Raw genomic sequence first — 26,904 nt, 5'->3', positions numbered from 1 at the left:
GACCCCATAGACGGCAGCCCACAGGCTCCGCTGTCCACAGGATTCTTTAGGCAAGAATACTGGAGTGGGTTGCCATTTCCTTCTCCAAATCCTTACCTGCAGTTAAAGCTAATCACAAGCAGGAAAGATTCTGAAAGCCTGAAAGTTACTTCGGGTCTCATGATCCACGTGGGAACGAGAATCTGGAGTTCCAGTAACAGGTTTTTCAGGATATTTGCTTTCAAAAAGTATCCACCCCATTCCACTGCCCTCAGCCAGCCGTGCAATACCTGTGTCCCTCCCAGTCTTCCACACCCCTCGACAAAGAGAGTGGCCATTTCTCACGCCTCCTGTGGCTCATTCCCATTAGCTTGCTCCAAAAGCTTCTGAAGTTTTCAGGTGGAAATACTTGAAAGCAAACTTCATGCTCTTATTTCTAATTCCCAAGAGGCTCACCATTCTCTTTGCCCACTTTTCACAGTTTCCTGGGTCCAGGCGACATTGTGAAGGTGAGCACTGTCTCCACACCCAACAGAGTCTGATAGAGGGTTAGGAGGCAGCCAAAGTAGTCTCTTTGTCTCTATTCCAAGATAAAGAACTTTTTCAAAACATTTGCATTTTCAAAAGGTCAATGGTGGTAGGATTATAGGTATTTGGCATTTTAAAAATGACTTTCAGCATTTTCCTAATTATCTCTAAGTATTATCTCTACTATAAGATTCTTTGGGACCGTCTGTAATTACAAAAGCATTTTGTGCTCAATGCAGAAAACTTGGGAAACATAAAGGAAAAAGAAAAGTCCCCTTAATGACATCATGTAAAGATAACAGCTGTTAACATTTTGGCAAATGTCTTTCCACACTTTTCTCTCTGCAAAGATGCTTCATTTTTGTGATCCGGAAAGAAAAGTAAACATTTAGGAGACAAAGCCTTGAGTCTTTAGTCTTCAATTTATTTCTGTTTTTAAACAGCGTCTAACGGCTTGGGAAAGTCCCTAACAGCAAGGGCCTGCCCCATTCATTCCCAGAGGCTCCCCTAGTCAGGGCTGGGGTCCTGGCTCCAGTTACTCCCCTTCAGCCACACCAGTCACCAGGCCTATTTTCTCTCCATCTCTAGAGACATGGAACAGAAGAGGGTCTCCAGTTAGAGGCAAAATTGGAACTAAGGGATGCTGCATGGAAGGACTGGGCTGAGACACAGCTGCCTTTGTTAGTATTGGGATATTTTGGGATTTGGTAGCATGCTCAGCGGAGAAGGCAATGGCACCCCGCTCCAGTACTCTTGCCTAGAAAATCCCATGGACAGAGGAGCCTGGTGGGCTGCAGTCCATGGGGTCGCTAAGAGTCGGACACAACTGAGCGACTTCACTTTCACTTTTCACTTTCATGCATTGGAGAAGGAAATGGCAACCCACTCCAGTATTCTTGCCTGGAGAATCCCAGGGACAGGGGAGCCTGGTGGGCTGCCACCTATGGGGTCACACAGAGTCAGACACGACTGAAGTGACTTAGCAGCAGCAGCATGCTCAGACAGGAGGGCGTGAAGAGGGGCTCCTGGACTCCTCTCTGGCCTCATTCATTCCTGGGCAAGCTGCACAGCACCCCTTCCTCTTGCCTAGCTCCTCAGCGCACTGCCTTTAAAAGCTGGGCAAAGGATGGCCCATGTCATTCAGCATTCCTGGCCGTGATCTGCTCAGCTGCTCTTTACTCCTGACCTAGACAGGATGGGTAACCGAGAAGGTGACAACGATTCAGACCTGAGTGTCCCACTACTTCACGCTACAGAGCTTGGGATCCGACTGTACCAATCCCTTACCAATTCTCACCTAAAGGGGAATAATACAAGGGCAGCTCTTTGTGAGGAGGGGCAAACCTGGGCATTTAAACCCCAAGCACAGGCACAGATGGGCCCCCAGGCCAGAGATGCCTCAATGCATGCACTGAAGCAGCAGGGCCGCTCAGCTGGGAGATAGGGGCCCTAACTTCTCTCCACACCCATGGTAACCATGGAAACATAACCACCCCCCTCTGCCAGCTGCCTGCGTTTAGACAACCAGGCCTGGCCCACCTCCACCCAGCAGAGGCCTGAACTGATGCCAGGCTGGCCACAGAGTTTTGCAGGAAGAACTGGGATTGGGTGATGTGGTCAGTCCAGGCTTCCAGCACAGCTCAGGAGGGCTACCACAGGAGCCTCCACGCCTTGCTGCCTGGGCTGGGGTCAGACGGGGCTTAGTCAGCCAGCACAGCGGCCGGCAGAGCCAGCCACGTGGCCCCGGATGCCCTCGGCCTATGGGCTAACAGCTGCTGTGGGGCAGTAGCCCTTGCTGCAGTAGCAGCAGCCTCTGAGACTCACTGACGGGGCTCTCTGGCTGCTGCTCGCCCTGCCCAGGCCGCTCAGCCAGCTCCCCAGGGCTGAGGATGTACCGATAGTCACTGGGGGTGCCCCCCACGGCCCCCAGGCCACTGCCATCCCCCGCCCCGCTGCTGGCCTGGTCCCCTCCAGGCAACTCCAGGTCGCCTCCCTCAGTAGGCTCCTGGGCCCCCTCAAGGTTGATGTACAAGGGGTCCTGGCTGGCGGACAATACAGACAGGCGGCCCAGGACCGTCTCCAACTCCATTCGTAGACATGTGAAGCTTGGGCGCTGCTTGGGGTCGGCACTCCAGCATTGGTACATGAGCTCATACCTGGGACAGAGAGAAGGGTGAGGGGAGGGAGTGAGGAGCCAGAGAAAGGGGAAGAAAGGTCCTCCTCTCAAAAGCAGAGGCCCCTTTATTATATGAAACCACAATTTAAAAAGATGTGATTATGGAAGTTCCCTGGTGGCCTAGTGGTTAGGATTCTGGCTTTCGCTGCCGTGGCCCAGATTCAATCTCTGGTCAAGGAACTGAGATCCTGCAAGCCACATGGCAAGGTCAAATATATATAAATTGAACACTCTGTGTCTGGCACTATTTACTGGCCCTATGGGTTTACTGTGTATCTGGCACTATTCTAAGTATTTTATATTTATTACTAATTCTCACAATATTATGAAATAAGTGATTCCTACTCTACCAATGCTCAAAAAAAGGCAAAGAGAGGTTAAGAACGTTGACTAAGGTCACACAAGTAGAAAGTGATGAAACCAGGTGGGTAGGGTCTAGAGTCCCTCTTCTGCTGTTTTGGGAGGGGGTAGTAGGAGTGTTTTTTGTCCTGTGAAACACAGCCAGGAGTCAGGGTTATCTGGAGGAGAGTGAGATTTGAGCATTCACCCTTTGTCCTAAATCCTCATCCATTCAGGGGGTCTTAAATCCTCATTGTTCATGGACACATTTGAGAATCAGAAAAGCTTCCAGCCCCTTCCCTGGCAGCAACATTTTTTATGTACAACTTTAGGAGCTTTATAGATTCCCTGAGGTCTTATTTCTATTCCCAGTGAATGCCTCATGCTGAAGGAAAAAAAAAAATCTAACAGGAAGGGGCTGAGACCAGATCTAGTCAGAGCAAATGCCTGACTTTCTTGCCTGTGCCCACAATAAAAGCGCCAAACACTCCCCACATACCAGGCCTCCTGACAGTGGCCTCCAATGATGGGGGGAACATCATGCCAGACACTGAATAGGTCGTGGGAATGGTCCAGGCCATGGCTGTGTGGCTGGGCTGGTATATACTGTCAAGGCCGTGCCAGGAGCCAACTGGCGCCTGTCCACGGGCTGCCTGGTGCGAGGCCAGCGCCTGCCCACCCCCTACTAACGACACTAACTTCAGTCCTGAATGACACTAAGCCAGAGCCTGGTCCCCACTGCCCAGCAGAGCCTCTGTGGCTTCAGAGGCCCAGGCAGGCTGCAGCCACTGGGAGACCTGAGTTTTCTCACTTCCCTGAGCTCTGTTGAGGGGGAAGCCCTGGTTTGTGCACTCAGATTTCCCTCTCTCCCACAGTCCTGCCTCAGGGTCCTTCAAAGCCCCTACCCTAGAGGAAAGAGGATCCCACCACTCAGGCTGAGGCTTCCTCTGCCTATCTCCATTCTTGCACCTCTGGAGGTCCAACCCCAGAGCAGGAAATAGGTTTGTAGCCTCCCATCTCCTAGTACTAATGCAAAGGTCCTCTGGGGGCCCAGGGAAACTCTGGCTTGCATGGCGTGGGAGAATAATACTAGAATAGACAAGTCATAGTGGGGGTCATGTTTAATAGGCACATTCTAAAATCACATAGATCTAGGTTCAAGTCTCAACTTATTCACTTAATAGCTGTGTGACATGGGTCGTGTTACCTAACCTCTTTAATCCTAATTCTTCATCTAAAAAATGGGGATAATAATAGTCTTTTCCTCATAGCGTTAGAGGAGGATTACCTGAAAGAATGCCTGTGAAGTAGCCAGTTGATGTTAGCGATACTGTGTTCTAGTTACAAGGGGTTCCTGACTCTCCCCCGAGCAGCAAGTGTATCACCATCCCGCCCCATTCCCAAGGGCTCCAGGCTTCCAGAAAGGAGGGAAGACAGTGCCCTTCTCCCCAGGATTGCAGTCTGTTATCTTAGGTCTCTCCACTCCCCCAGAGCAGAGGCCCAGATAAGAAAGGAACCCAACCTCCCACCCCCAGCGCCCCCTCCCTGTCAAGCAAGGAATGCGATGGAGCAGCAGTTTTTCCCAGCCCCTGTGGAGCACTCCCGGAGGGGGAGGGAGTGCTCAGCTTTGGAGAAGGAGTCTGGGTGGAGAACGGTAACAGGGGATCCTGCACTGTTGCTCAACCCTGGACCTTCTGTCCCTGGGGGCGAGGGGTGGATTCCTGGTTCTCCCTGGAATCTGGAGAAGATGAGCGATAGGTAAAGGCTGGAGGAAGAACTATAGGAATGATAAAGGAGGAGAGAAAGGAAACAGGAGTCGTAGATGAAAAAGACAGTTCGGGGTAGGAGTCAGACTTGCCTCTAATGACAAGGATATTTCCACAAAAGTTCAGTTGAGGATCGCAGCCCCCACCAGGACCGCAGGTGTGGTGGTAGCCGTCACCTGAAACCCCAAACACCTGTTCCCACCCAGAATCCCCTTCCGGGGGCACTCACACGTCCTCCATACACTCCGGAGGCTGTTTCAGGCGGTTCCCGCCGATGAGGTAGTTGTAAATCTCAGCGTTCTCGATGCCGGCATATGGCGTCTGCCCACGAGTCATGATCTCCCACATGGTCACCCCGAAGGCCCACTGGGACAGAATCGAGGTTGGACAGGAGGTGTCACTAGGCTTCCTAAGCCAGGCAGTCTCGAAGCAAGCACATCTTGGGGCTCAGGGGCCTCGGGATGGGACAGCCAGAGCCCAGAGGGCCGAGTGGGCTAGGCCCTCGAAGAGGCTACAGGTCCACCCACACACTAACCACAGCAAGGCCACCACCACCTGCTCACCACGTCACTGTGTACAGTGTACAGGTTGTCAGCCAGGCTCTCCAGGGCCAGCCACTTGACAGGCAGTTTGGAGGCACAGCCCTGACGGTAGTAGTCCCCACTATAGATCTTCCGGGAGAGTCCAAAGTCAGCCACACACACCGTCATGTCTTCTGCCAGCCTGGGAGGGATTGGAGGATGGGGTCAGCCTTCCACCAGGCCGCAGCCTTAGTAAATCCAGGGTGTCCTTGTCCCCAAGCCATCTCCTCACAGAGCAGATACTGTCCTAGTCGGGGGCTAGTTCTTCCTGGCATTGCTTCCTGCCTCCCACCCGAACCCTCCCGAATTCACATACATGCAGTTCCGAGCAGCCAGGTCTCGGTGGATAAAGTTCCGGGAGCTCAGATACTCCATGCCACAGGCAATGTCCACCATGAACCGGACCAGGGTCTGCAGCGGCAGGTTCTGGTGGGCAGACAGGACAGCAAGCTCAGGACAGACCTAGCCAGGGCAGGAGGAACGGGATTCCCTGACCAGGAAACCTAACAACTGTCCTCAGAATCGCTGAAAGGAAGGGGGTGGAGGGGCCTCCCAGTGCAAGGAAGCTTTGGCAAACCTGAGGGAGAGCACTCAAAAGTCAAGACTGTCCCCATCTGGGGCCCCATGGGGCTCCTCTCCCAGGAAGGGGCCTGGCCAAGCCTCAATTCCCAATGGGGACTTGCGAGGGAGAAGGAAGCCTGTTAGCAATAAAAGTCAGACTTGGAGCCTTCTTTCTCCCAACCAACTCAAACGGCCCTGCCCACCAAGCCAACCTCTCTCCCATGGGACTTTCCAACTCCCGGCCACTCCCACCCCAGGCACTCACAAAGGGGTTCTCGCCAATCCGGGAGGAGAGCAGGAAGGCGTGCAGGTCCCCGTGCTTCATGAAAGGCAGGATGACCATGGGGATGGGAAGACGGCCTTTGGCCCTGCTCCGGAGGCTCACCCCTGGGGACAAGATGGGGTCAGAGGGGCACATAAAGGTCAAGGGACAGTCCAAGCATCTGCGCGCATCCCCACCTGCTGGTCCTTCCTCTAGCCCTGGCTCTGCTACCTCTTTCCGCGTAAGTTCCACACTGGCCTGGCGACTCCCTAGGAGTCATTCTGGCTGCCCTTAAATCTCTGGAGCATCTTCTCTGTCTCCTCCTCCTCTGTTTACCCAAGCAGTCGTCAAGGTACAGGGTCTGCAAACTGAGCTCCTTACCTGGTGCCTGATCAGATCTCAGCCACGCCCCTCCTTGCTGTTTTGGTGTCTGCTTACTCACCAGGCAAGTCCGAGCTTCTCCCCACAGGCTGCCCTGGCACCTTGGGGAAGCACAGTTTTAGCCTCATTTTACATTTACCTCCCCCAAGAAGGGACTCACCAACAAGCTTGGCCACGTGTGGGTGGTCAAACTCCTTCATGCAAGCCGCTTCCCTGAGGAACTCTTCAATGTCACTCGAGGCAATGATGTCAGCTGGGAGGAAAGGAGGGAGGGAAGGAGGGAGACGTGACCACCGTGGGCGTGGGGAAACAGCCTGGTCATGAGCAGGAGGAAACCCCACAGGCTGGTCTGTCCAACATCTCCACTCGCTCATGCTTTCTCTTTGGTTTGGACAGCCAAACCACTCAACCAACCACAGTGAAACCAGAGGACAGTCACTGCTGAGGCAGAGGATAGAGGCTGGGGCACCAAGGAGTGTGGTTTTATGCCTGTGAATTATTCACGTGGCACAGAAAGCATCCCAGTTAGGGCTGAATAACACATCTTGGAAAGTCTAGGGGCCCAGCAGAGCCTGCTTCAGAATCAGCCCCTTCTTTCACCTTCCCAAGTGACACCCTCACTCCACTATAGTAATATTCTCTACTCACCTTTCAGCATCTTGACAGCCACTTTCACAAAGGAGCCATCCTCCTGTTTCAACTGGGCCTCCCGCACTGAACCAAACTCTCCTAGGAACCGATCCAAACAATGGTGAGTCCCCTTGGCCTCTTGCTCCTCACTCACCTCCCCAGTGATCCTTCATAGGGACACAGTATCACTTTCTGGGGCCACTGAAGAAGGCTCCCTCATTCATAGCAAAGCAAAGTAAGCTAGGAGTGATGACACCTCAGCCTTTCTTGACCCCAGCCTCCATTCCCCTAAACGTCCAGCACCCAGGAGTTTATGAGCATATCCTGTTCATAGGAGCTGACCTACATCCACAGCCCCAGAGTGACATGGAAGCAACCAGACACACCCAGCGCGGCAGCTCACGCCCGTCCCTGCTCAGCCCCACACACCTTTGCCCAACATCCGGCCCAGGGTGAACTGCTGCTCCGGGATGAGCACATCTTCCAGTTTGTCCTTCAGCTCATCACTGATGCCCAAACTGTCCACTGTGGGGAGGTGGCCGTAAGAAAGTGCAGGGACCTCTCTGGTCCTGATCCAAAACTCAGTCTGCCTCCTCCACCCCAGACGCCACCCTCAAAGCAGAGGTGAGCTTTATTCAGCTCCCCCACAGCTGGGCTGGCGACCTCTGCCAGGATAGGTCTACGTGTCTTTTCCATGGTGTGCCTAGGACTCAGCAAGGTTCAGACCTATTGGTCAAATCAGTAAGAGAAAGGCAGGTGCGGGTTCAAGACAGCCCATTCCTTCCTCATGAGACTCCCCACCACTCACTCACGTGTGGCCTCAATGCGTTCAGGCCTTTCCCGATTGAAGGACCGTGCTGCCCGGAAGTGAACAGCTGGCTCCCCCCGGGCCATGACGCTGTCAAAGGCTTGCCTAAAAGGAGACCCAGGACTTGGAGTCCGCTCCAAGGTCTTCAGTAAGTGCCTGCCTCTCTCTCCATGTCCCCAGCCCTTACCCAAACCGTGTCTCCTTCCTCCTCTTTCGAAGCAGGATGAGGGCCAGGGCAGCAGCTGTCACCAAGGCTGTCAGCACGCCCAGGACCACCGGCACCCAGGATGTGCGGCTGTGGGGAGCACCCTGCTGGCCTGTGAGAGATGGGGGCAGTAGCACGAGCTAGGCTGACACCACAGAGGCCCTTTAGAATTTTTAAATGATGGTCACTAAGCCTGATCCAATGGCTCCTCTCAGTTAGTAAGGGAGCAGAGTGGAAAGAGGCTCCAAAGGAAGACCCAAGGGTTCCTATTCTGTCAGCCACAGGCCCTGGCTCTTGGGACCTACAGTGTGACCAGGCATTTCTATGCTAGCTTGCAGGGCATGGGGGTGGAGGATGAGATACAACCCTGGCCTCAAGTGCTTGACTGAGTCTTCGGGCCTCTTAGGAGGGGAGGTGCTGCCAATCACCTCCCATCAGTCCAGGTTGCCCTGGAAAGCCTCAACCCCGTGGCCCCTTCCCCTTATAGGCCTTACCTGCGTGGTCATGAGAAGAGACCACCAGTGGCTGACTCCAGGGCCCACAGCCAACTGCATTGGTGACACACACACGCACAGTCAGGTCCTTCTGGGGGTCCCAGACCGTCAGGTTGGCCCTGGTCCCCTCCACCGTCAGCTCACCCTGTAGCCAGGAAAAGCCCCCATCCCACACTGAGCCTGAGGAAAAAGACTCCAGCTGGGTGGGGCCTGAAGGCAGAAAAAGATCTCACTAGGAACATGGGCGGTGAGGAACACTGTGGGTTCAGGGGATGCAGGGACACAACCTGCTGGGAGTCATCACATTCCTGCTGCAGGCTGCAGAGGCCTCTCCTGAACACAAACAAGGCTCAGTCTGAGAAAGCAGGGGTGGGGGATGGGAGGGAACTGAGGGGTGGAAGAGGATAAGAAGGCCTTATCTGTGTCCTCCCCCGTTTGTGCAGGAATGTACTTCCTGCCTGACTTTCAAAGTGGACACTGGAAGCAGTCTTAACAGGAGGTGGACTCCAATGAAGAAGGCAGCCTGCAGAGGAGGGCAGGACAGTGTAGACTCCCAGGGGTGGTGGAAGGCCCACCACGGCCCCCGGGCTCACCAAGGACCGCTAACCTGAATCTTGAAGGGCCTCAGAGCCCTGACGGCTGACTCTAGTGCACTTGGAGGGTGGAAGTTTCCCTTACCTGGGTACCATTGTCTTGAGCCCAGGACATTTTATAGGGTCCCAGGGGGCCTTCTGAAGGGCTCTCGGGGATCACTTCTTCCCACTCCAGGATGAGGCCAGAGTCTGTGCGGATGGCACGGAGGTTCTGGGGAGCGCTGGCTGGGGCTGTTCCCAAAGAGAGAAGCTTGCTAAGAGCCCTGCCCTGCCTGCACACCGTCACTAGCCCATGTGGGCCTTCGGAACTGGCTCCATAGAACTAAACTGCTCAGAGAGCAACAGGTGGGGGAACAGTTTGTCTGCCATTGCTGACTGCTATTACCCGCTGTCCTGGGGAGTAGGGGTGAGCAATGGCAAGGCCTGGACCATCCCAGCGAGGCAGGGTATTGCTCTTCATCACCTTGGTTGCTCCGCCGTGGCATCCTTCACTCTCCTCTCCTCACAGCCCTGCAGCCTCCTTGCAATTGCTAGGAACTCCACGCACGTTTGTGCTATAGGGTCACTGCGCCCTCTTTCTGCAGGGATTTCCCCCAAATATGGGTCCTTCCTTATCATTCAGACCTCAGATCTCTGTATCCAGGTATTCCTGGAGCCCCCTAGGGCACTCTTTACCACCGTACTATCCAATCTTTTCTGCTTGTCTGCCCCACTCACTAGAACTAGAGCTGCTGGGTGGGGGCTGGATTTATCCAGTTCACAGGTAAGTAGCAAGCACTTAGTGAAGTGTTGGCTGACTGATGTATGATCCCCCCCTCAGGTAACCCTCTTTCAATCAACTCCATTCAGAACTGGAGCTGACACTGCCCGCCCCCGCTCATCCCTGCCCAGGCACTCTGCTCTCTAAGTCCTTTACCTAGACCCTTCGTGCGAAAGGGCACCCAGTCAGCATATGGAGACGGCCCCAAGGCATTGGCACAGCGAACTCTGAGGCTGTAGTTGGTGGCGGGTGTCAGGTCCCGAAGCAGGCAGGTAAAAGGTGGCACGGGGACCATGACAGCCAGAACCTCCCAGTCTCCTGGGGCCTGAGTCACCTACAGAATAGCAGAAAATCAATGATGTGGGGGAGGGAGGCTTCTTAGGCATGCGAGATGAGATGGAAGGTAGGATAGGTATGGATATGACTGGGGGTTTTAATCTATGCCTCTTCAAGTCTATCAGTGGAGTAACCAAGACATGGAAGCAACCTAATGTCCACCAAGAGATGGATGGATAAAGAAGATGTGGTAATGTATGCACACATATATGTGGGTATATGTATACCCAGTGGAATATTACTCAGCCATAAAAAATGAAACAATGCAATCTGCCACAACATGGATGGACCTAGAGATTATCATACTAAACAAAACAAGTCAGAAAGAGAAAGACAAACACCACATGATATCACTTACACGTGGAATCTGAAATACAACAAAAATGAATACATACATGAGGCAGAAGCAGACTCACAGACATAAAGAACCAACGTGTGGCTGCCAAGGCGGGGGGTTGGGGAGAGGGAAGGATTGGGAGTTGGGGATTAGCAGATGCAAATTAGTATACATAGGATGGGTAAACAACAAGGACCTACTGTATAGCACAAGGAACTATATTCAATGTCCTGAGATAAATCATAATGGAAAATGAAGAACATATATATCTATAACTGAATCACTTTGCTGTACTGCAGAAATTAACACAACACTGTAGATCAACTATACTTCAATTAAAAAAAAAACTATCAGCAGACATTTGCAACCCATCCCTTCCCACACTCCTCCACTACACGTTCCACACCTCTACATCTTTGCAAATTCTGTTCCCTTTGCTGGAAATGACCTGCTCTTCCTAATGAAGTCCAACTCATCCTTCAAGATTCAGTGCAAATATCACTTTCTCTGTGAAACACTTTCTCAAATACTCAGTAAAATTGATGCCCCTTTGTGGACATGAGTTTGAGTAAACTCCAGGAGTTGGTGATGGACAGGGAGGCCTGGCGTGCTGCGATTCATAGGGTCGCAAAGAGTCAGACACGACTGAGCACCTGAACTGAACTGAACTGTGCTTGATGCATAATTGTTAGAGTGGATACCACTCTTTGTATTCATTTGGCAAAAAAGTTTGTTTACATTTCCATAAGTTGTTACAGAAGAACCCAAACTTTTGGGCCAACCCAATAACTGTTTAAATGCCAGCCCAGAGTCTCAGAGCTTCTCAAGGGCAAAGGGCCTAGGAGCTTGGGGTCACCATGAACCTGGCCTGCACCTTACACTTTGGGGACCCAGGGCAAGAGTACAAATAGGGAGATCCAGTGTACCATATGACTAAACATTATGATTTTATATGATTTTAAATGTTAAAAATCAGCTAACAGGATATTAAGTAAAATAACTTCTATCTTAATATACTGACAAACAAAGCTACAAAACAACCTGGAAGATCAGGTTTGCATTTATCTACAATTCTCTGAATCCTTGGAGTTCCAAGCCTGAATGAGACAGCACAAGAGCCAGCCTCCAGGCAAGGGTCTGCACCATGAGGGACATCATGTGGATGGGTGTGGACAGTGGCCTCCATACCCATTCCCCCTCAGATGGCTGTCCTTGGGGCTTAAGGGTGCATGTACCTCAGTGTGATCCATCCTTGGGAGGATGGAACAGGGAAGAGCCGGATATCAGCCCCAGAAGTAGACAGATTTAAGAACAGGGGGTGTCCTGGTGAGCTGGACGGGTATATTCCCTTGGCCCTATGTATTCCCTGCCCAGGGGCAAGAGGTGCAACCAAAGGAGGGCCAGAGTGGGGTCCTCTAAAGGGGGGAACCCAGAGCAGGGCCCTTTGCTGCCCAGGAGAACTGCCTAGAACTGTTTCAAAGGTTCCCCTTTAATAGCTTCGAAGTGAACAGACAAAAACGAACAAGCTGGCATTGCCTCATTTTTAGATTACTTTACTTAGCCCTCCCACTCTCTAATGCCCAGGACCTCTTCTGGTCCCCTGTTCTCTGAGGCCTGAGTCAGGGTGTGGAGCACGAGAGTATAGGCATCAGATAAATCAAAGCTTTGGGGTTTTGCCCACATAAGTAAAACTCTTACAGGGTATCCCCAGTCTGATCCACCGATCTGTTTTCTAGCCTGAAGAAAGCACAGGTTGAACTGATCTGCCATCACTTGTTTGCCAGAGCACCCTATAATAAGGGGCAATGGCCAGGGCTGTTCCTGGTAAGGGAATAACACCTGAATAGAGCTGGAGTCCAAGCCCCGAGGGCAAGACTAAGTAAATGTGATACCACTGTCAACCAAGTGCCACCAAGACAGCCAGAAGGAGGAGGGCCAGGAGAGCCTGTCCCACCCTCTCAGCCTACCTGGACTGTACAGGATTGGATCAGGGCTCGGCCGTCGGCCCCCGGCACCCAGGCCACGCTAACGTTGCTGCTGGACAGCTTCGTCACTGTGATGTTGAAGGGGGCTGCGGGCAGTGCTGCAGATGGAGACGTAGAGTCAGTGCCCAGGAAGGACAGAGAAAGGGAGAGAGTATGGGAGTGGAGCCTTGAGTCCCTCCCTAGGGTTCCCCCCACCAAAATGAGGGCCACTCAGCACTCCCAGGACCACAGTAATACAGAAGCCAAGCAACCAGCAGCAGACAGCTGCTCATACCTAGAGGGCCTAGGCTGTGGCGATAGGTCGCCTCTCCCTGAATCAAAAGGCTTGTCTAATCAAGGAATAAGGTAAGACAGTGGATGGGTGGGGGACACAGTATCTCAGCCTTGGGAGATACGAGTGAGAGGCAAGTGGCCCTGCAGCCACAACCCATTCCCGAGCATACATCAGCTCTCTCTCTCTCCCTCTGTACCCCTCCCACTGTGCAGCAGCCCTCTGGGTCTCTACCATCCTGCTAGGCTGTTTCCCCCACCCCCATTCCCTCCACAGGGGCTGGAGAAGCAAGATTGGGCATGAGCCTTGACCGTCTCCTGCTAGCTCCCTCTCTTCTTCCCTCCCAAGGACTCTGCTCCGAGATGGGAAATCTGCTGTGACGTCAGGTTTCTATTCTCATCGCAGCCGTGCAGGGTCTCAGGTGCTCCCACTAGGAATGGAGCTATGCCAATTAACCCCTCATCCCCCAGATCCCAGCAGGAACGAGGCGAGTTGGAACACCAAACAATTCTAACTTCACCCACAGCCTGCAGAGAGGGCCTCTGCCTCACCGCTCCTCACTTCCTGGGGTCCTCCTACCTTGAAGATGAACAGTGGCCGTGCGAGAAGAGGCCAGGCCTTTTGGGTTGTGAGCTTCACAGGAGAACACAGTGCTCTGGGTCACCCCTGGGGCCAGAAAACCTTAATTAGCATGCCCTGAGCATCAACTCCCACTCAGTCTGGGATTGGGGAAGGGGGATAGCCAGGCTCTGGGTCCAGCCAAAAGAAAGGGTTAGACCATAGGGACCATGATATAAATCCCAAGGCTGGGGCTCTGTTTTCTCATCTCCTGAAAGGCAGAGTTGTGAGAACCAACTGATGTAACATACATAAAGTGCACAGTAAAACACTTGAGAAATGTGACATGTGACACCCCCCACCCCCACCTCAATCCCATCTCTGGCAGACAGCACAAAGTTGCCTCCCTTTTCTGGTCACTCCTTTGCACATTCCAGAGAGCCCTTCTGTATTTGCTCTGTGCCAAACATTGTTCTATTTGCAAATTCTCTGCTTTTCAGTAGTTCTCTGCTCCTGATGGCACCAGTCTCGTCTTCCCAATTATACTAACTCCTAGGGGGCTGGACCGATGGCTTCCCTTCCTTTTGTATTCCCTAGATCCCCCGTGGTGCCTAGCACACTGTGCTGTGTGGAGTAGGAGTTCAGTGAGTGCTTATTATCTAGCTGGCTGCCTGAGGATCCCAACCACGCACTTCTGGAGAGAACTGAACCCGACCTTCCTTCTCATCTGCTCCAACACAGTGCCTCCCGAACGGGACCTGCCCTTACTTCCAACAGATCCTGCAGATCATCTCTTTTCAAATTCCTAAGGGACTTGGCAGATCAGCGTCCATCCCTCCCAACTTCCAGTACATGAGACCAAGCTCAGATGCCCATCTTTTTCGGCCAGTTCAAGCCTCCACCAGAAAAAATAACTTTGTTTCACACATAAGGGAGCCTCACAGGGCGTGAGGTGCGTGCCTGGGGATCTTGGGGTCCATGTGGGTGTGCAGGCGTGGCGGCTTTGGTTTAACTGTAAAGAGGCATGGGAAAGGTCTGGAGATTTTCTGGAAAGGGCCATTAGAAGAGTAGGCTCGTGTATCTATCTATGCACTGGCTTCACCTACCCCCTTTTCCTACCCCCTCCCCCCCACTATCCCCAACTCTGCAGCCTGAGACTCTTGTCTTCTAGACAAGTCTGCCAGACACCCCTCCTAGCTCTGCGTGAGCTGGTTCCTGGCTCCTTCCCTTGGGGAGGGGGGGGAATGGGTGCCCTTGGTCCTACACATTCACCTCTCAGGACCGGCTGTGCTCGGCCTAGACTGCTCTGAACTAGCCTGCTGTGAACGAAGGCAAGAGGCTCCAGCGTCTCCTTAAGCACACACAGCAGGCTCACCACAAATCAGCCCACCCGGCCAGTCTAGCACACCTGACTAATGAGCTTAGTAATGGTGCAGGTCACGTTCTCAGGCACTCTGGACACTCACAACAGCAGGCTCAGTGACTGAAGCAGGTTTGAACTCTGCCAGCCTCACCACCCCTGCTCAAAGCCCCTCCGGAGGCTGCTCACCTGTGACATTTAAAACAGAAGGAGAGGGAGCAGGTCCCCCAACCTGCGTGCCTCCTCTCCACCAGATAATGGTAACAGGTTCCGGGGGCCCCACGGCCTCACAAAACAGTTGGAAAGGGGCATTGGGCGGTACTGCCAGGTCTTTTGGCTCCACAGTGAAAAATGGCACACCTAGGGGTAAAAGGCAGGCGAGGAGTGAGCCTTGAGAGACAGATTCTCCCTTCTCTGGCAGCCCTTCTCAAAGCCAGGGAAGAGGCAGACGGTAGGGAGCTGGGGGAGGGGCAGCAAGGAGGGGGAGTGGGCGGGAGCCTTAGCAGAGTTCTGCTGGCAAGCCCCAGATCCCATTCAGGGGCCTTTGTTACTTTCTTAGTCACTTTGTTTTCCTGGGCTCAACAGCTCTGAGCTCCTACAGCTGTGGAGCCTTCCTCCCCTCTCCCAGTCCTCCCCCTCCTGGCCTGGCCACTTGGCAGAAAAGGGTCTAGCCCCAGATGGGTGCTCAAGGCTTGTTTGTCAGACAACTAGAACTCGACTGCACCCCATAGATGATGGGTCCTAGTCGTCCCCTTGGCTCTCAAATCCCCAGACTCCAGTGGGTAGGTCTTGCATGTAGGGGCTGGGCCTGGAGTCTGGTGCAATCCGGTCCCAGAAGGCAGTGGGGCCGCCCAGATTCTACTGAGCTTCCTTGGGCATAGGTGTGGTCCCTAGCAGACCGCACCTGCTCCAGGTCAACACGCCCACGTGGCTCTGCCTCCTCACCTTCTACTGTGAGCCACACTGGCTGGGAGGTCTCGGTTTCGCCGCCATCCTCCACCTGGCACCAGTACCGGCCCGCATCAGAGCGCTCCACTGACTTCAGGCTGTGGAAACAGGATACCAGGCCTCCCACGGTCAAGGGGGGCAGCTCTGCTGGGCAGACTCAATGGGTTCAGCCTGCCCCCATTTCTGGAAGTATCCACAGGTGGCCAAATTTAAAAAAAACAAACCACAGACCTCTGAGCATCAGCATTGCCCCCAGCTCCCAAATCCCATGGAAAGAACACAACATGCCCCCAGACTGGCATCCCACACCCTCCCCCAGTCCTGCACCTGAGGAAGCCAATCCAGTGCTGCTCACTGACGGGGATGTACACCTGATCCATGCTGTGGACCACAGCCCCGTCCTTCACCCACTGGATCTCAGGCTCTTCCATCCCCTCCACACTGCAGTTGAGCTTCACTGGCTGTCCCTGAGACACCGTCAGCTTCACTGGGGCCCCCATGAGCTTCAGGCCTGAGAGGTGGGAAAGAGAATGTGTCATTCTGCTTGACAGGCACCCTGCATCTGGAAATATCCCCCATCCTCTCCTAGCACTTAGTTTCTGTGTCAGAAGCCTCATTCCTAGCCAGTGGCCAAGGAAGCAGAGGCAGGACAGTGTGGGAGGGAAGGTGGCCTAACCAGCGCTGCGGGAGGGAACATGACAAGCTCTCCAGGCACCATTTCTACCAGTGCCAAGTTCCTCCCAGCTGTAAGGAAGTGACCTGTTCCCCATACCTCCCTGCTGGGCAATGTTAAGTCAGGCCCAGCCACCAAAAGGAAAGCAAGCCAGGCTGCAACAGCGGGGCGCCCTCATAACCTGGGGCAGGTACTGCCCTGGGAATCACTGCTGTACCCAGTCAGAGCAACAGGCAGCCAGCTCTCCACCCAAGGTGACAGCCCAGACCCTGCACTGCTGTTGGCATCCTCCTGCACCCCCGCCTCTGGCAAATGTAAGGAGGAAGGGAAGGAGGGGGTGCTCCCCCGAAGTGGAGAACATATGGCTGCAAAACCACGTCAGATCAAACACATGGCAGCCTTCCTGGCAGCCGGCCGCTCTATTAATACCTGAATGTGTGCAGGGGCGGGTGCTAGGAAGGTAGGAGGTAGAAGGGAAGGGAGGGGCCCTGAGCCCAAGACCCCTGAGCTACTGTCGCACCAACAGGGGGCCACCCTCTAGAACACTACCTCTGAACACACACACACACACACACTCCAACTATGTGTTTTTAAGCAGTGAGGCAGAGAGGGGCAGGTGAACTATCTATTACACTGAAACCCAGTCCAGCTTCTTCCTGCCCTTTGCTGTGTGATGCTAGGCAAATTTCTGAGCTCTCTGATCCTAAGATACACTCTTCCGCCCATAAACACTTGTCACTATTTCCCTTCCTTTTCCTCCTCTGAGATGCTGCTATGGCAGGGAGAGCTGTCTGAAAAGAAGATATCTGCTCCGTGGGCTGTTGCTCTGCCCTGTGTCACTTCCTACTCCTTCATCTTCTCAGGACCAGTCACAGGGCAAAGAGGGGTAGCTTTACACCCCATACAGGACAGGCAGTCCCAGGGGTGTGTAGTGTGAACTTAGGGATCCCGGGTGCTGCAAGAAGCACTCTAGCCACTGGCAAATGCCTCAGTGGCTGTGTGGGAACACAAGGCTGAGCAAACACCAGCAACTCTGCCCCAGTCCATCATCTCCAACACGCCTGGGTTTCAGGAAGCTCAGAGCAGGCACAGGGACTAGAGTATGCCCAGGTGTTTTCTGCGACTGGACACTGTGAAAGCCCCTGTACCTACATGATGTAGGGGTCCTGTGGGTGCTCAGTCCCAGCCCCACGGGCTTCAGAGTGGACCTTCGCGTGTGGGGCGAGCAGGCTGGGGTCCCCAGGACTGGGAGGGGAGAACAAACAACTCGGAACATCGAGGCGGGAAAAGCCAGTCCCTAACATCCCCCGCTGACCGCTCAGCTCGCAGCCCCACTCCTTTCCTTAGAACCCCGCCAGAAGAGCCCGGACGCGAGAAAGTTGGGGCGGGGGGCCAACCCAAGATCCCGGGGAGAACCCACCGCTGAGCCCCCTTCCCCAGCCCCCGAGCCTCGGCCTTCCAGCTTGGAGCCCTCGGCTCGAATCTTCGGCCCGCCCAGGCCCCGGGCTCGCCCCGCTGCAGTCCCCGGGCTCCGATCCCCGCCGCGCCCCTCCGCAGCCCCCCGCTCTCCGCCGCCCCCCGGGCAGCCCCTACCTGCGGCCGCGGGCTCGGGGAGCAGCAGAACCGCCAGACCCGCCAGCAGCAGCAGCGGCGGCGGCGGCGGCGGCCGCGGCAGCGGCGGGAGCCCCGACCGCCCCATGCTCCGCCTCAGCGCCATCGGCGGCGACGCCGCACCATGCCGGGCCCGGCCCGCGAGCGACCAGGGAGGAGGGAGGAGAAGGAGGAGGGAGGAGGAGGGCCGAGGGAGGGACGGGGGCCGGCCCGGGGGGCGGTGCTGGGGCTGGGGCTCCGAGACCCGCGCCCGCTGCGAGTCGCCGCGGCGGCTGTCAGCCACGCGGGGTCCCCGGGGCCGCTCCTGGGCCACCGCGCTCCTTCCACAGCCGTCGCCGCCGTCGCCGCCGCCGCTGATTCATGTTCTTCTTGGAGCCGCCGCCTCCTCCCCGGCCCGCCCGCCCGCAGCCCGAGCTCGTACCGCCCCCCCGCGGAACCCCGGGCGGCTAGCTCCGAGCACCAACCTAGTAGCTGCCAGCCAGCCGGGCCTCCGGCCGACCAACCCCCACAGACCTCCGTAGCCCCGGCCGGCACCCGCGGTCCCAGAGAATACCCCAGTGGAGAACCCAAGGACCTGGCTGGGTCCCCTAGATGGGCACCCCAACCACGCCCCTCCTTTCCTTAAATACACCCCAGCAGCTTTTCCAACCCAGCACTCTAGATCCTTCCCTCAAAACCTTCCTAGAAACCTCTACCACACCCCAACTTTTGTCCAGACTCTGACCACAGAACCCAGCACCCTCCTCTCAGCACAGAAAATTTCCCCTGGATACTTCCAACCATCAGGCCCTGAAATTGTGGTGACTCAGTGCTCCCCTCACAGGACCTACTAGCACACCTTCGTGCCTCATTCATGAGTTTTTCACCCAGATTCCCTATATTCATATTCCACTTTCCACCCCTTTATCTCCAAGACCTTGGGCCTTGGGTCTTGAGTTCTGAGATCTTGGTAATCCTCTGGTTTTATCCGCTGTCGCCACTGTTACACTCACAGGTTAAAGCCCAATGGCCCACATCTCTGGGGGACTGTCATTCTTCCTAGTTGCTCCCTCTGCTTCTAGCCCCCATCCCTCAGGATGTGATGTGAAAGTTGGCTGTGTTCTCACAATATCCAATAAAACATTAGCTATTAGTAGATTACCTTGCACATAGTAGGCACTTCATAAATAGACAGATGCTTGTTAAATGAATGAATAATTGCCTCAGAGCTTGGCCTGCCCCACCACCAGTAATCATGGGGGTAGCTGTGTTCACAGACATCCTGTCTGGCTGATAAAGAGCTAGTTCCAAATCCATTTTACCAAATGTCCCCTTCCTTATGCCCTTGCCTTTAGGGGTCCCCGGGACCAGAACTCCAGAGGGCAAGTCCCGGAAGTACTGGGTGGGGAGGAGGGACAAGCCACTCGTTTTCCCCTCTTCCTCACCTTCCATTTCCCTGAAGCCTCATTGGATCTTTCAAAGGATTCTCCTTCTGAGCAGCAGAGGCCTGCCTCTTCCTCCTCTTGGCCCCATCAATGCTTGTTTATTTATTATACTAATGAGAACAACAGCAGTTCTGGCGGCAGCCTCAGACCCAGCTGGGGGCGCCCCCAGGCGGCAGCACAGGGAAAGTGCTGTCAGAGTTGGACGGCGGGGGCCTAGGTGTCCGTTTAACTGAGAGCTTAGGCAGTCTTCTGAGGCGCTGTGGGTCGGCTTTGGGACTCTTTCCTAAAGGAAAAGTCTAGATCCGTTCCAGAATCCACAGTTTCGGAGCTCGAGCTGAGTCGGATCAGGGCAGGCAATAGTCTAGGGCTGAAGCCAGATTCACCCGGGCCGCGGCTACTGCGCAGAGTGGCTGCTGCAGCCCTGCACTTGAGCACTTGTCGTTTCTCAAGGTCCTCTCCCCCAGCTCTCCTCTCTGGAGGCGACTTAAGTTTCCAATGAAAGGAAATTGTTGACTCTGGCTGACACTGGAAAGACCGCTCCTAGAGGATGTTGAACTTGGAGCCCAAACCTGGCCTTTTAACTTCCTCTTCTCCCCTATCCCAACCCCGCCCCCCATTATTTCCTGAACCCTGATGAGAATCCCAGTCCAAGGACCATCCTTGGCCACCAGGCAAAATGGGTTTCTGGAGCACCTGCCTCTGCATTCTCCACTCACAGTCTTTATTTTCTTTCTTTTTTTTTTTTCTTTGTTTGGTCACTCCAGGCAGCACATGGGATCTTAGTTCCCCTACCAGGGATTGAACCCATGCCCCCTGCACTGGAAGCATGGAGTCTTAACCACTGGACTACCAGGGAAGTCCCTCTCCTCTCACAGACTTGACAAACTTCCTACCTCAGGTTACCAGCCTGAGGGGCAGCATACTGTCCCTGTGGGGCCTGGTGACTGGAATGCCTGCCTCCTCTACCCCTGCTTCTGAACCCCTCTCAAGTCTTAATATTTCTGCTTGTGGGGTAGGGAGGACTGTGGAGTCCTGGCCTTCAGACTTTGTGCTCCTACATAGAGTGCTTGCCTTCCTGAGCCCTCACAAGCCACTCTTACCCATCTCCCCCATCTTTCTGTCTCTCTGGACACAGTAAAGAAACATGCTTTAAGGATATGTGAGCAGGTGTGATTTTGTGGAAGAGGTGTGTAGGTGGGTGAGAGGGTGTGCATTATGATGTATGAGGGAGGGTGTGCATTTGTGCAAACCCTAAATGTGACTGACGCTTTGTGGGTGGATGGGGAGAGGATGTGTGTGTGTGACTGGAGGAGGTTGGCTGCCTGTGCAAATACAAGCCTGCAAAAATCTCCCTTCCTTTTGTAAATGCATTGCTTGGAAGGAAACTAATCAAATCAACAGGAAATGTATTTGACCTAACATAGGAGCAGATGTCCAAGTGGTTCCTGTCCTCAAAACAGAAGCAGAGCCAGCTATGATCTATCCCACCAGAGAGGAAAGGCCAGCAGCAGCCCCTTATTATGGGTGGAGCTGGGTTGGGCCTTGGCATCACCCTACTCATGTTTAATAAGTATGTGCCCATTCTCTGCCTTTTACAATCCATGACTGTCCAAGGAGGTCAAGGAGCAAGAGAAGAAAAAGACAAAACTGGAAATGAAAGCCGCCTGCCCATAGCAGCAGAACACCTTGATGACAATTTCCAGCAGTCTCAGGAAGTAGCTGCTTCAGCTTTCTCAGAGTTAGGACTCCTCCTCCACAAGAGAACCAAGTCATGGGGTCATGGCAGTCTTGCTGGCCCTGTGAGCAAGGCTATATTCTTTCCCAACTACTGGTTAAAGAGGTTAAGAGTTGGGAAGTTTCCTTAAAGGCATGGGGCAGCCAAAAGGATCTGTTCCTCATCACCTTAGAGAAGCAGGGAATCTATGAGTTTGGGGTTTGGAGGAAAACTACCTTACGGTGTGCTGTCACGGGCACTGGGGACTATTGCTATACCTGCCAAACTCCCCTTGCCTTAAATCTGTAAATCAGAAACAATGCCACGCCTTGCTCAGTTGACGATAAAGCAAAAAAGTAAGTTTCTAGGAGAGACCACACTCTGAAAGGGGGATTTTCAAATGAGCAGATTTTTTCCCAAAAGTAGATTTAGGAAATAGGGAGAAAGCAGTTAAGTCTGGGGTTTCTGAAATAGCAGGTGAGTCCAAACACGTGGAAAAAAACCAACTGTACTCTTCAAAATTTCACTGAGGGATGACCCTGAGAAGAAGAGTGTAGTATGTGTGTGTGTGTGAATGCCATGTATCTAGCTGTCTTTTTTTTTTAACTGCTTTAATAGCAACATGGTAATTTAGGCTATTTTAAAAAACTTTTTTTTATTATGAAATATTTTAAATATAAGCACAAGTAGAACAGTATAATGAATCTCCAAAGTACCCTTCATTCTGCTTCGATGATTATCTTAGCCAATTGTGTTGTATCATTCCAATTTATTTTTATTCTTTTGCTGGAGTTTTAAAACCAAATCTTAGCCATATGATTAATTTCAGCTGTAAATATTACACTGTGTATCTGTAACAGGCTTTGAAAAACTCACCTATATATAGATTCAGATAGTTACATATAGAAATATTTATAGATATGTGTATATGTTACACATACACATATATTCCCTTTGTCAGCTGAGAAGGGCCCAAAAGCAAGACACTCCAGTAGCAATGAGTATATCTAGCACCCAAATCTTGGTTTCTAATACCAGTTTCCAATATAAGAGAACCAAGGGTCCTTGGAGAAATGTCTGATTCTAGGACTGGGGCAGGAAATATACAAGATGAACTTGGAGCATTTTGTAGTGCCAGAAAGTAAGGAAGTATTCAAAAACAAAAGCAGAAAACACAGATCAAGCATATACACACAGGGAATTCTGTCCAGTGGTTAGGACTCCAACTTCTCACTACTGAGGGACCCGGTTCAATCCCTGGTCATGGGACCAAAATCCCACAAGCCACATGTTATGGCCAACACACACACACACACATACACACACACACAATGATGGGGTATATCAAAGGGTCAAATATAAATATATGTGAATGACTATGTTATAATTTGTTAATAATTAAAAAGTATATTGTAAATTAATAAGTTAATTCGTGGAGAGCATTGACAAATCTCCCATGCAGAATTACAAATAATTTATGTAGGTCCTCCAGCCTCAAGGAGGGGGAGGACTTCAAACTCATAACCTCAGTCTAATCATGAGAAAATCCTTAGACAAATCTCATTGGCAGGATATGGCACAAAATACCCTACCAGTACTATTCTATTTTGATGTCCAAGTCATCAAAAAAAAAAAAACCCTCTCTGAAGCTGTGACAGCTAAGAGAGCCTAAGGAGTCATGACAATGAAATGTAATGTGGTATCCTGGATGGAACAGGAAAAGGACATTAGGGAAAAGTTGAGGAAACCTGAATAAAGTATGGACTTTAGTCATACTATGTCAAATATTGGTTTATTAATACCAACAAACCTACCATATTAATGATAGATGCTACTACGTTTAGGATAACTGGAATGTTTCTTTCAGTTCAGTTCAGTTCAGTTGCTCAGTCGTGATCAACTCTTTGCGACCCCATGAATCACAGCACACCAGGCCTCCCTGTCCATCACCAACTCCCAGAGTTTACTCAGACCCATGTCCATCAAGTCGGTGATGCCATCCAAAACAACTCATCCTCTGTCGTCCCCTTCTCCTCCTGCCCCCGATCCGTCCCAGCATCAGGGCCTTTTCCAATGAGTCAACTCTTCGCATGAGGTGGCCAAAGTACTGGAGTTTCAGCTTCAGCATCAGTCCTTCCAATGAACACCCAGGACTGATCTCCTTTAGGATGGACTGGTTGGCTCTTCTTGCAGTCCAAGGGACTCTCAAGAGTCTTCTCCAACACCACAGTTCAAAAACATCAATTTTTCAGCGCTCAGCTTTCTTCACAGTCCAACTCTCACATCCATACATGACCACTGGAAAAACCATAGCCTTGACTAGACCGACCTTTGTAGGCAAAGTAATGTCTTTGCTTTTTAATATGCTATCTAGGTTGGTCATAACTTTCCTTCCAAGGAGTGTCTTTTAATTTCATGGCTGCAATCACCATCTGCAGTGATTTTGGAGCCCCCAAAATTAAAGTCTGACACTGTTTCCACTGTCTCCCCATCTATTTCCCATGAAGTGATGGGACCAAATGCCATGATCTTAGTTTTCTGAATGTTAAGCTTTAAGCCAACTTTTTCACTTTCCTCTTTCACTTTCATCAAGAGACTCTTTAGTTCCTCTTCACTTTCTGCCATAAGGGTGGTGTCATCTGCATATCTGAGGTTATTGATATTTCTCCCGGCAATCTTGATTCCAGCTTGTGCTTCTTCCAGTCCAGCATTTCTCATGATGTACTCTGCATATAAGTTAAATAAGCAGGGTGACAATATACAGCCTTGACGTACTCCTTTTCCTATTTGGAACCAGTCTGTTGTTACATGTCCAGTTCCAACTGTTGCTTCCTGACCTGCATACAGGTTTCTCAAGAGGCAGGTCAGGTGGTCTGGTATTCCCATCTCTTTCAGAATTTTCCACAGTTTTTTGTGATCCACACAGTCAAAGGCTTTGGCGTTGTCAATAAAGCAGAAATGGAACAATCCTGTAAAGCTAAAGCTATTCTAAAATAAAGATTATTTTTCAAAAAGAACCACATCCATACCCAAAACACTTAAAAAAACACATTTTCTTTATTGACTTGTTTATTTAGCTGCACCACTTGGCTTGTAGGATCTCAGTTCCCAACCAGAGATTGAACATGGGCCATGACAGTGAAAGCACCGAATTCTAACCACTACACCACCAGGGAACTTCCCATACCCAAAGAAATGTTTTAAAAATACTTAGTAGGATGTGTTTTAGTTTTAGTTTTTCCAAATAGTCTCAAAAAGTATCATTTTATAGTAGGTTTGTTTGAATCAGGATATAAACAAATCAGGACCACATAATTAATTAATAGTCCCTTAATGCAGTTAGACAAGATAGAGCTAGACGGTTGACTAGATTTAGCTTCAGTTTTTTTTTCAATTTTTTTTTATAAAGGCTTTCTAGGATGTGTTTTGCACTTTCTTTTTTTTTTTTCCATTTATTTTTATTAGTTGGAGGCTAATTAGTTTACAATATTGTAGTGGTTTTTGCCATACATTGACATGAATCAGCCATGGATTTACATGTGTTCCCCATCCCGTTCCCCTCTCCTGCCTCCCTCTCCATCCCATCCCTCTGGGTCTTCCCAGTGCACCAGCCCTGAGCACTTGTCTCATGCATCCAACCTGGGCTGGTGATCTGTTTCACCCTTGATAGTATACTTGTTTCAATGCTGTTCTCTGTGAACATCCCACCCTCACCTTCTCCCACAGAGTCTAAAAGTCTGTTCTGTACATCTGTGTCTCTTTTTCTGTTTTGCATATAGGGTTATTGTTACCATCTTTTAAAATTCCATATATATGCGTTAGTATACTGTATTGGTCTTTATCTTTCAGGCTTACTTCACTCTGTATAATGGGCTTCAGTTTCATCCATCTCATTAGAACTGGTTCAAATGAATTCTTTTTAATAGCTGAGTAATATTCCATGGTGTATATGTACCACAGCTTCCTTATCCATTCGTCTGCTGATGGGCATCTAGTTTGCTTCCATGTCCTGGCTATTATAAACAGTGCTACGATGAACATTGGGGTACACATGTCTCTTTCAGATCTGGTTTCCTCGGTGTGTATGCCCAGGAGTGGGATTGCTGGGTCATATGGCAGTTCTATTTCCAGTTTTTTAAGGAATCTCCACACTGTTCTCCATAGTGGCTGTACTAGTTTGCATTCCCACCAAGAGTGTAAGAGGGTTCCCTTTTCTCCACATCCTCTCCAGCATTTACTGCTTGTAGATTTTTGGATAGCAGCCATTCTGACTGGCTTGTAATGGTACCTCATTGAGGTTTTGATTTGCATTTCTCTGATAATGAGTGATGCTGAGCATCTTTTCATGTGTTTGTTAGCCGTCTGTATGTCTTCTTTGGAGAAATGTCTGTTTAGATCTTTGGCCCATTTTTTGATTGGGTCATTTATTTTTCTGGAATTGAGCTGCAGGAGTTTCTTGTATGTTTTTGAGATTAATCCTTTGTCTGTTTCTTCATTTTCTATTATTTTCTCCCATTCTGATGGCTGTCTTTTTACCTTGCTTATAGTTTCCTTTGTTGTGCAAAAAGTTTTGCACTTTCAGTGGCATTGTATCAGAGGGCACATTATGCCCAGTGGCCCCACTTTCAGTGACCTTAAGATTCATCAGTAGGTTAAAAAGTTGGCCACCTGATCCATCCATCCAAAGTTCTCATCAACCTTTTACCTAATAGTTTTATCAATCATTGATGATCATTGCCTGCAGTAATTATGTCATTAGTGGTTGCAAACAATGGCTTTCTATATCCATTCTTCCTGCATTTTTGGATTCAATTTCCCTCCCTCACCTCACCATTAACTTCTGACCAGCCAGTACTATCCGGATCCCAAAGTTGGCTAAATCCTAGCAGCTGAAATTTACTTCTGCAGTTGAAACCAAGAGAGCTAAAGAAGGATTTTATAGAATACTTGGAAAATTGCTAGAAATGCAAATTCCTGGTTCCTATTACAGACTGAGTGAATCAGAAACTCAGATGTGGCCCAGAAATCTGGTTTAACAAGCCCTCCAGGGGTTTCTGACGCCTGCTAACATTGACTGCCCTAAGATGGCCTTCAATCAAGCAATGATTTACTAAGGTCATATGAGCATGGCAATATACTGGGTGGTGAGCATGATGGATGCAAAAAAGAAGACCTGATTTCCCCCAAGGAACTCAAAGTTTACTCAAGGGAACAGGGCACATGCCTGTGAAAAGGTAACTGGTGATAGCTGATAGTGGGCAGCATGCTTCCAACATGGCACACAGGTAGTGCAGATAGAAGATTCCAAGGAATTCCTTGGGCTTCACCTTTCTTTTGTCCTGGTTATATTCTTGTTCAGTCACCAACGGCTCTTTGCGACCCCCATGGACTGTAGGCCACCAGGTTCCTTTGTCCGTGGGATAATCCTGGCAAGAATACTGGAGTGGGTTGCTATTTCCTCCTCCAGAGGATTTTCCCGACCCACGGGTCGAACCCGGGTCTCCTGAGGCTCCTGCATTGGCTGGCATTCTTTACCACTGAGCCACCTGGGAAGCCCCGGTAATCTTCTTACTCCATAATCACACTGGGGAGGCTACCGTCCTGAGTATGCAGGTTTCTATCCG

General features: G+C 51.4%; 1 protein-coding gene across 2 annotated transcripts; it reads right to left on the bottom strand.

The window, feature by feature from the left end:
- Positions 1-1,379: 1,379 nt before the first annotated feature.
- Positions 1,380-18,723, bottom strand: TYRO3 (TYRO3 protein tyrosine kinase). 2 transcript variants are annotated; one of them, XM_043471533.1, is made up of 19 exons: positions 18,607-18,723; positions 16,186-16,369; positions 15,856-15,956; positions 15,100-15,270; positions 13,572-13,658; positions 12,704-12,819; positions 10,220-10,397; positions 9,389-9,534; positions 8,711-8,855; positions 8,199-8,328; positions 8,016-8,116; positions 7,633-7,728; positions 7,222-7,302; positions 6,734-6,826; positions 6,196-6,317; positions 5,686-5,795; positions 5,352-5,511; positions 5,018-5,154; positions 1,380-2,663 (listed from the first exon to the last, which is right to left on the bottom strand). In XM_043471533.1, exons 2-19 carry the CDS (start codon positions 16,356-16,358, stop codon positions 2,273-2,275), a joined length of 2,538 nt encoding a protein of 845 aa, XP_043327468.1. In that variant the 5' UTR covers positions 16,359-16,369; positions 18,607-18,723; the 3' UTR covers positions 1,380-2,272. The 2 variants fall into 2 exon arrangements, with proteins under 2 accessions (XP_043327468.1, XP_043327467.1); XM_043471532.1 differs by lacking the exon at positions 18,607-18,723 and adding an exon at positions 18,125-18,500.
- Between the last annotated feature and the right edge of the window lie 8,181 nt (positions 18,724-26,904).

The sequence above is a fragment of the Cervus canadensis genome, chromosome 6 (genome assembly GCF_019320065.1).
Source record: "Cervus canadensis isolate Bull #8, Minnesota chromosome 6, ASM1932006v1, whole genome shotgun sequence".
NCBI classification, from domain to species: Eukaryota; Metazoa; Chordata; class Mammalia; order Artiodactyla; family Cervidae; genus Cervus; species Cervus canadensis.
Note: the sequence above shows the minus strand (reverse complement) of the source record. Positions and strands in the feature narration are given on the sequence as shown.

Excerpts from the sequence above, each read along its gene's own strand:
- TYRO3 (XM_043471532.1), bottom strand. The coding sequence starts at position 18,248 with ATGGCGCTGAGGCGGAGCATGGGGCGGTCGGGGCTCCCGCCGCTGCCG. Across the intron at positions 16,370-18,124 it reads CCCCGAGCCCGCGGCCGCAG|GCCTGAAGCTCATGGGGGCC; the intron begins GTAGGGGCTGCC and ends CCCACCTCTCAG. Across the intron at positions 9,535-10,219 it reads CTTTCGCACGAAGGGTCTAG|CCCCAGCCAGCGCTCCCCAG; the intron begins GTAAAGGACTTA and ends CTTTGGGAACAG.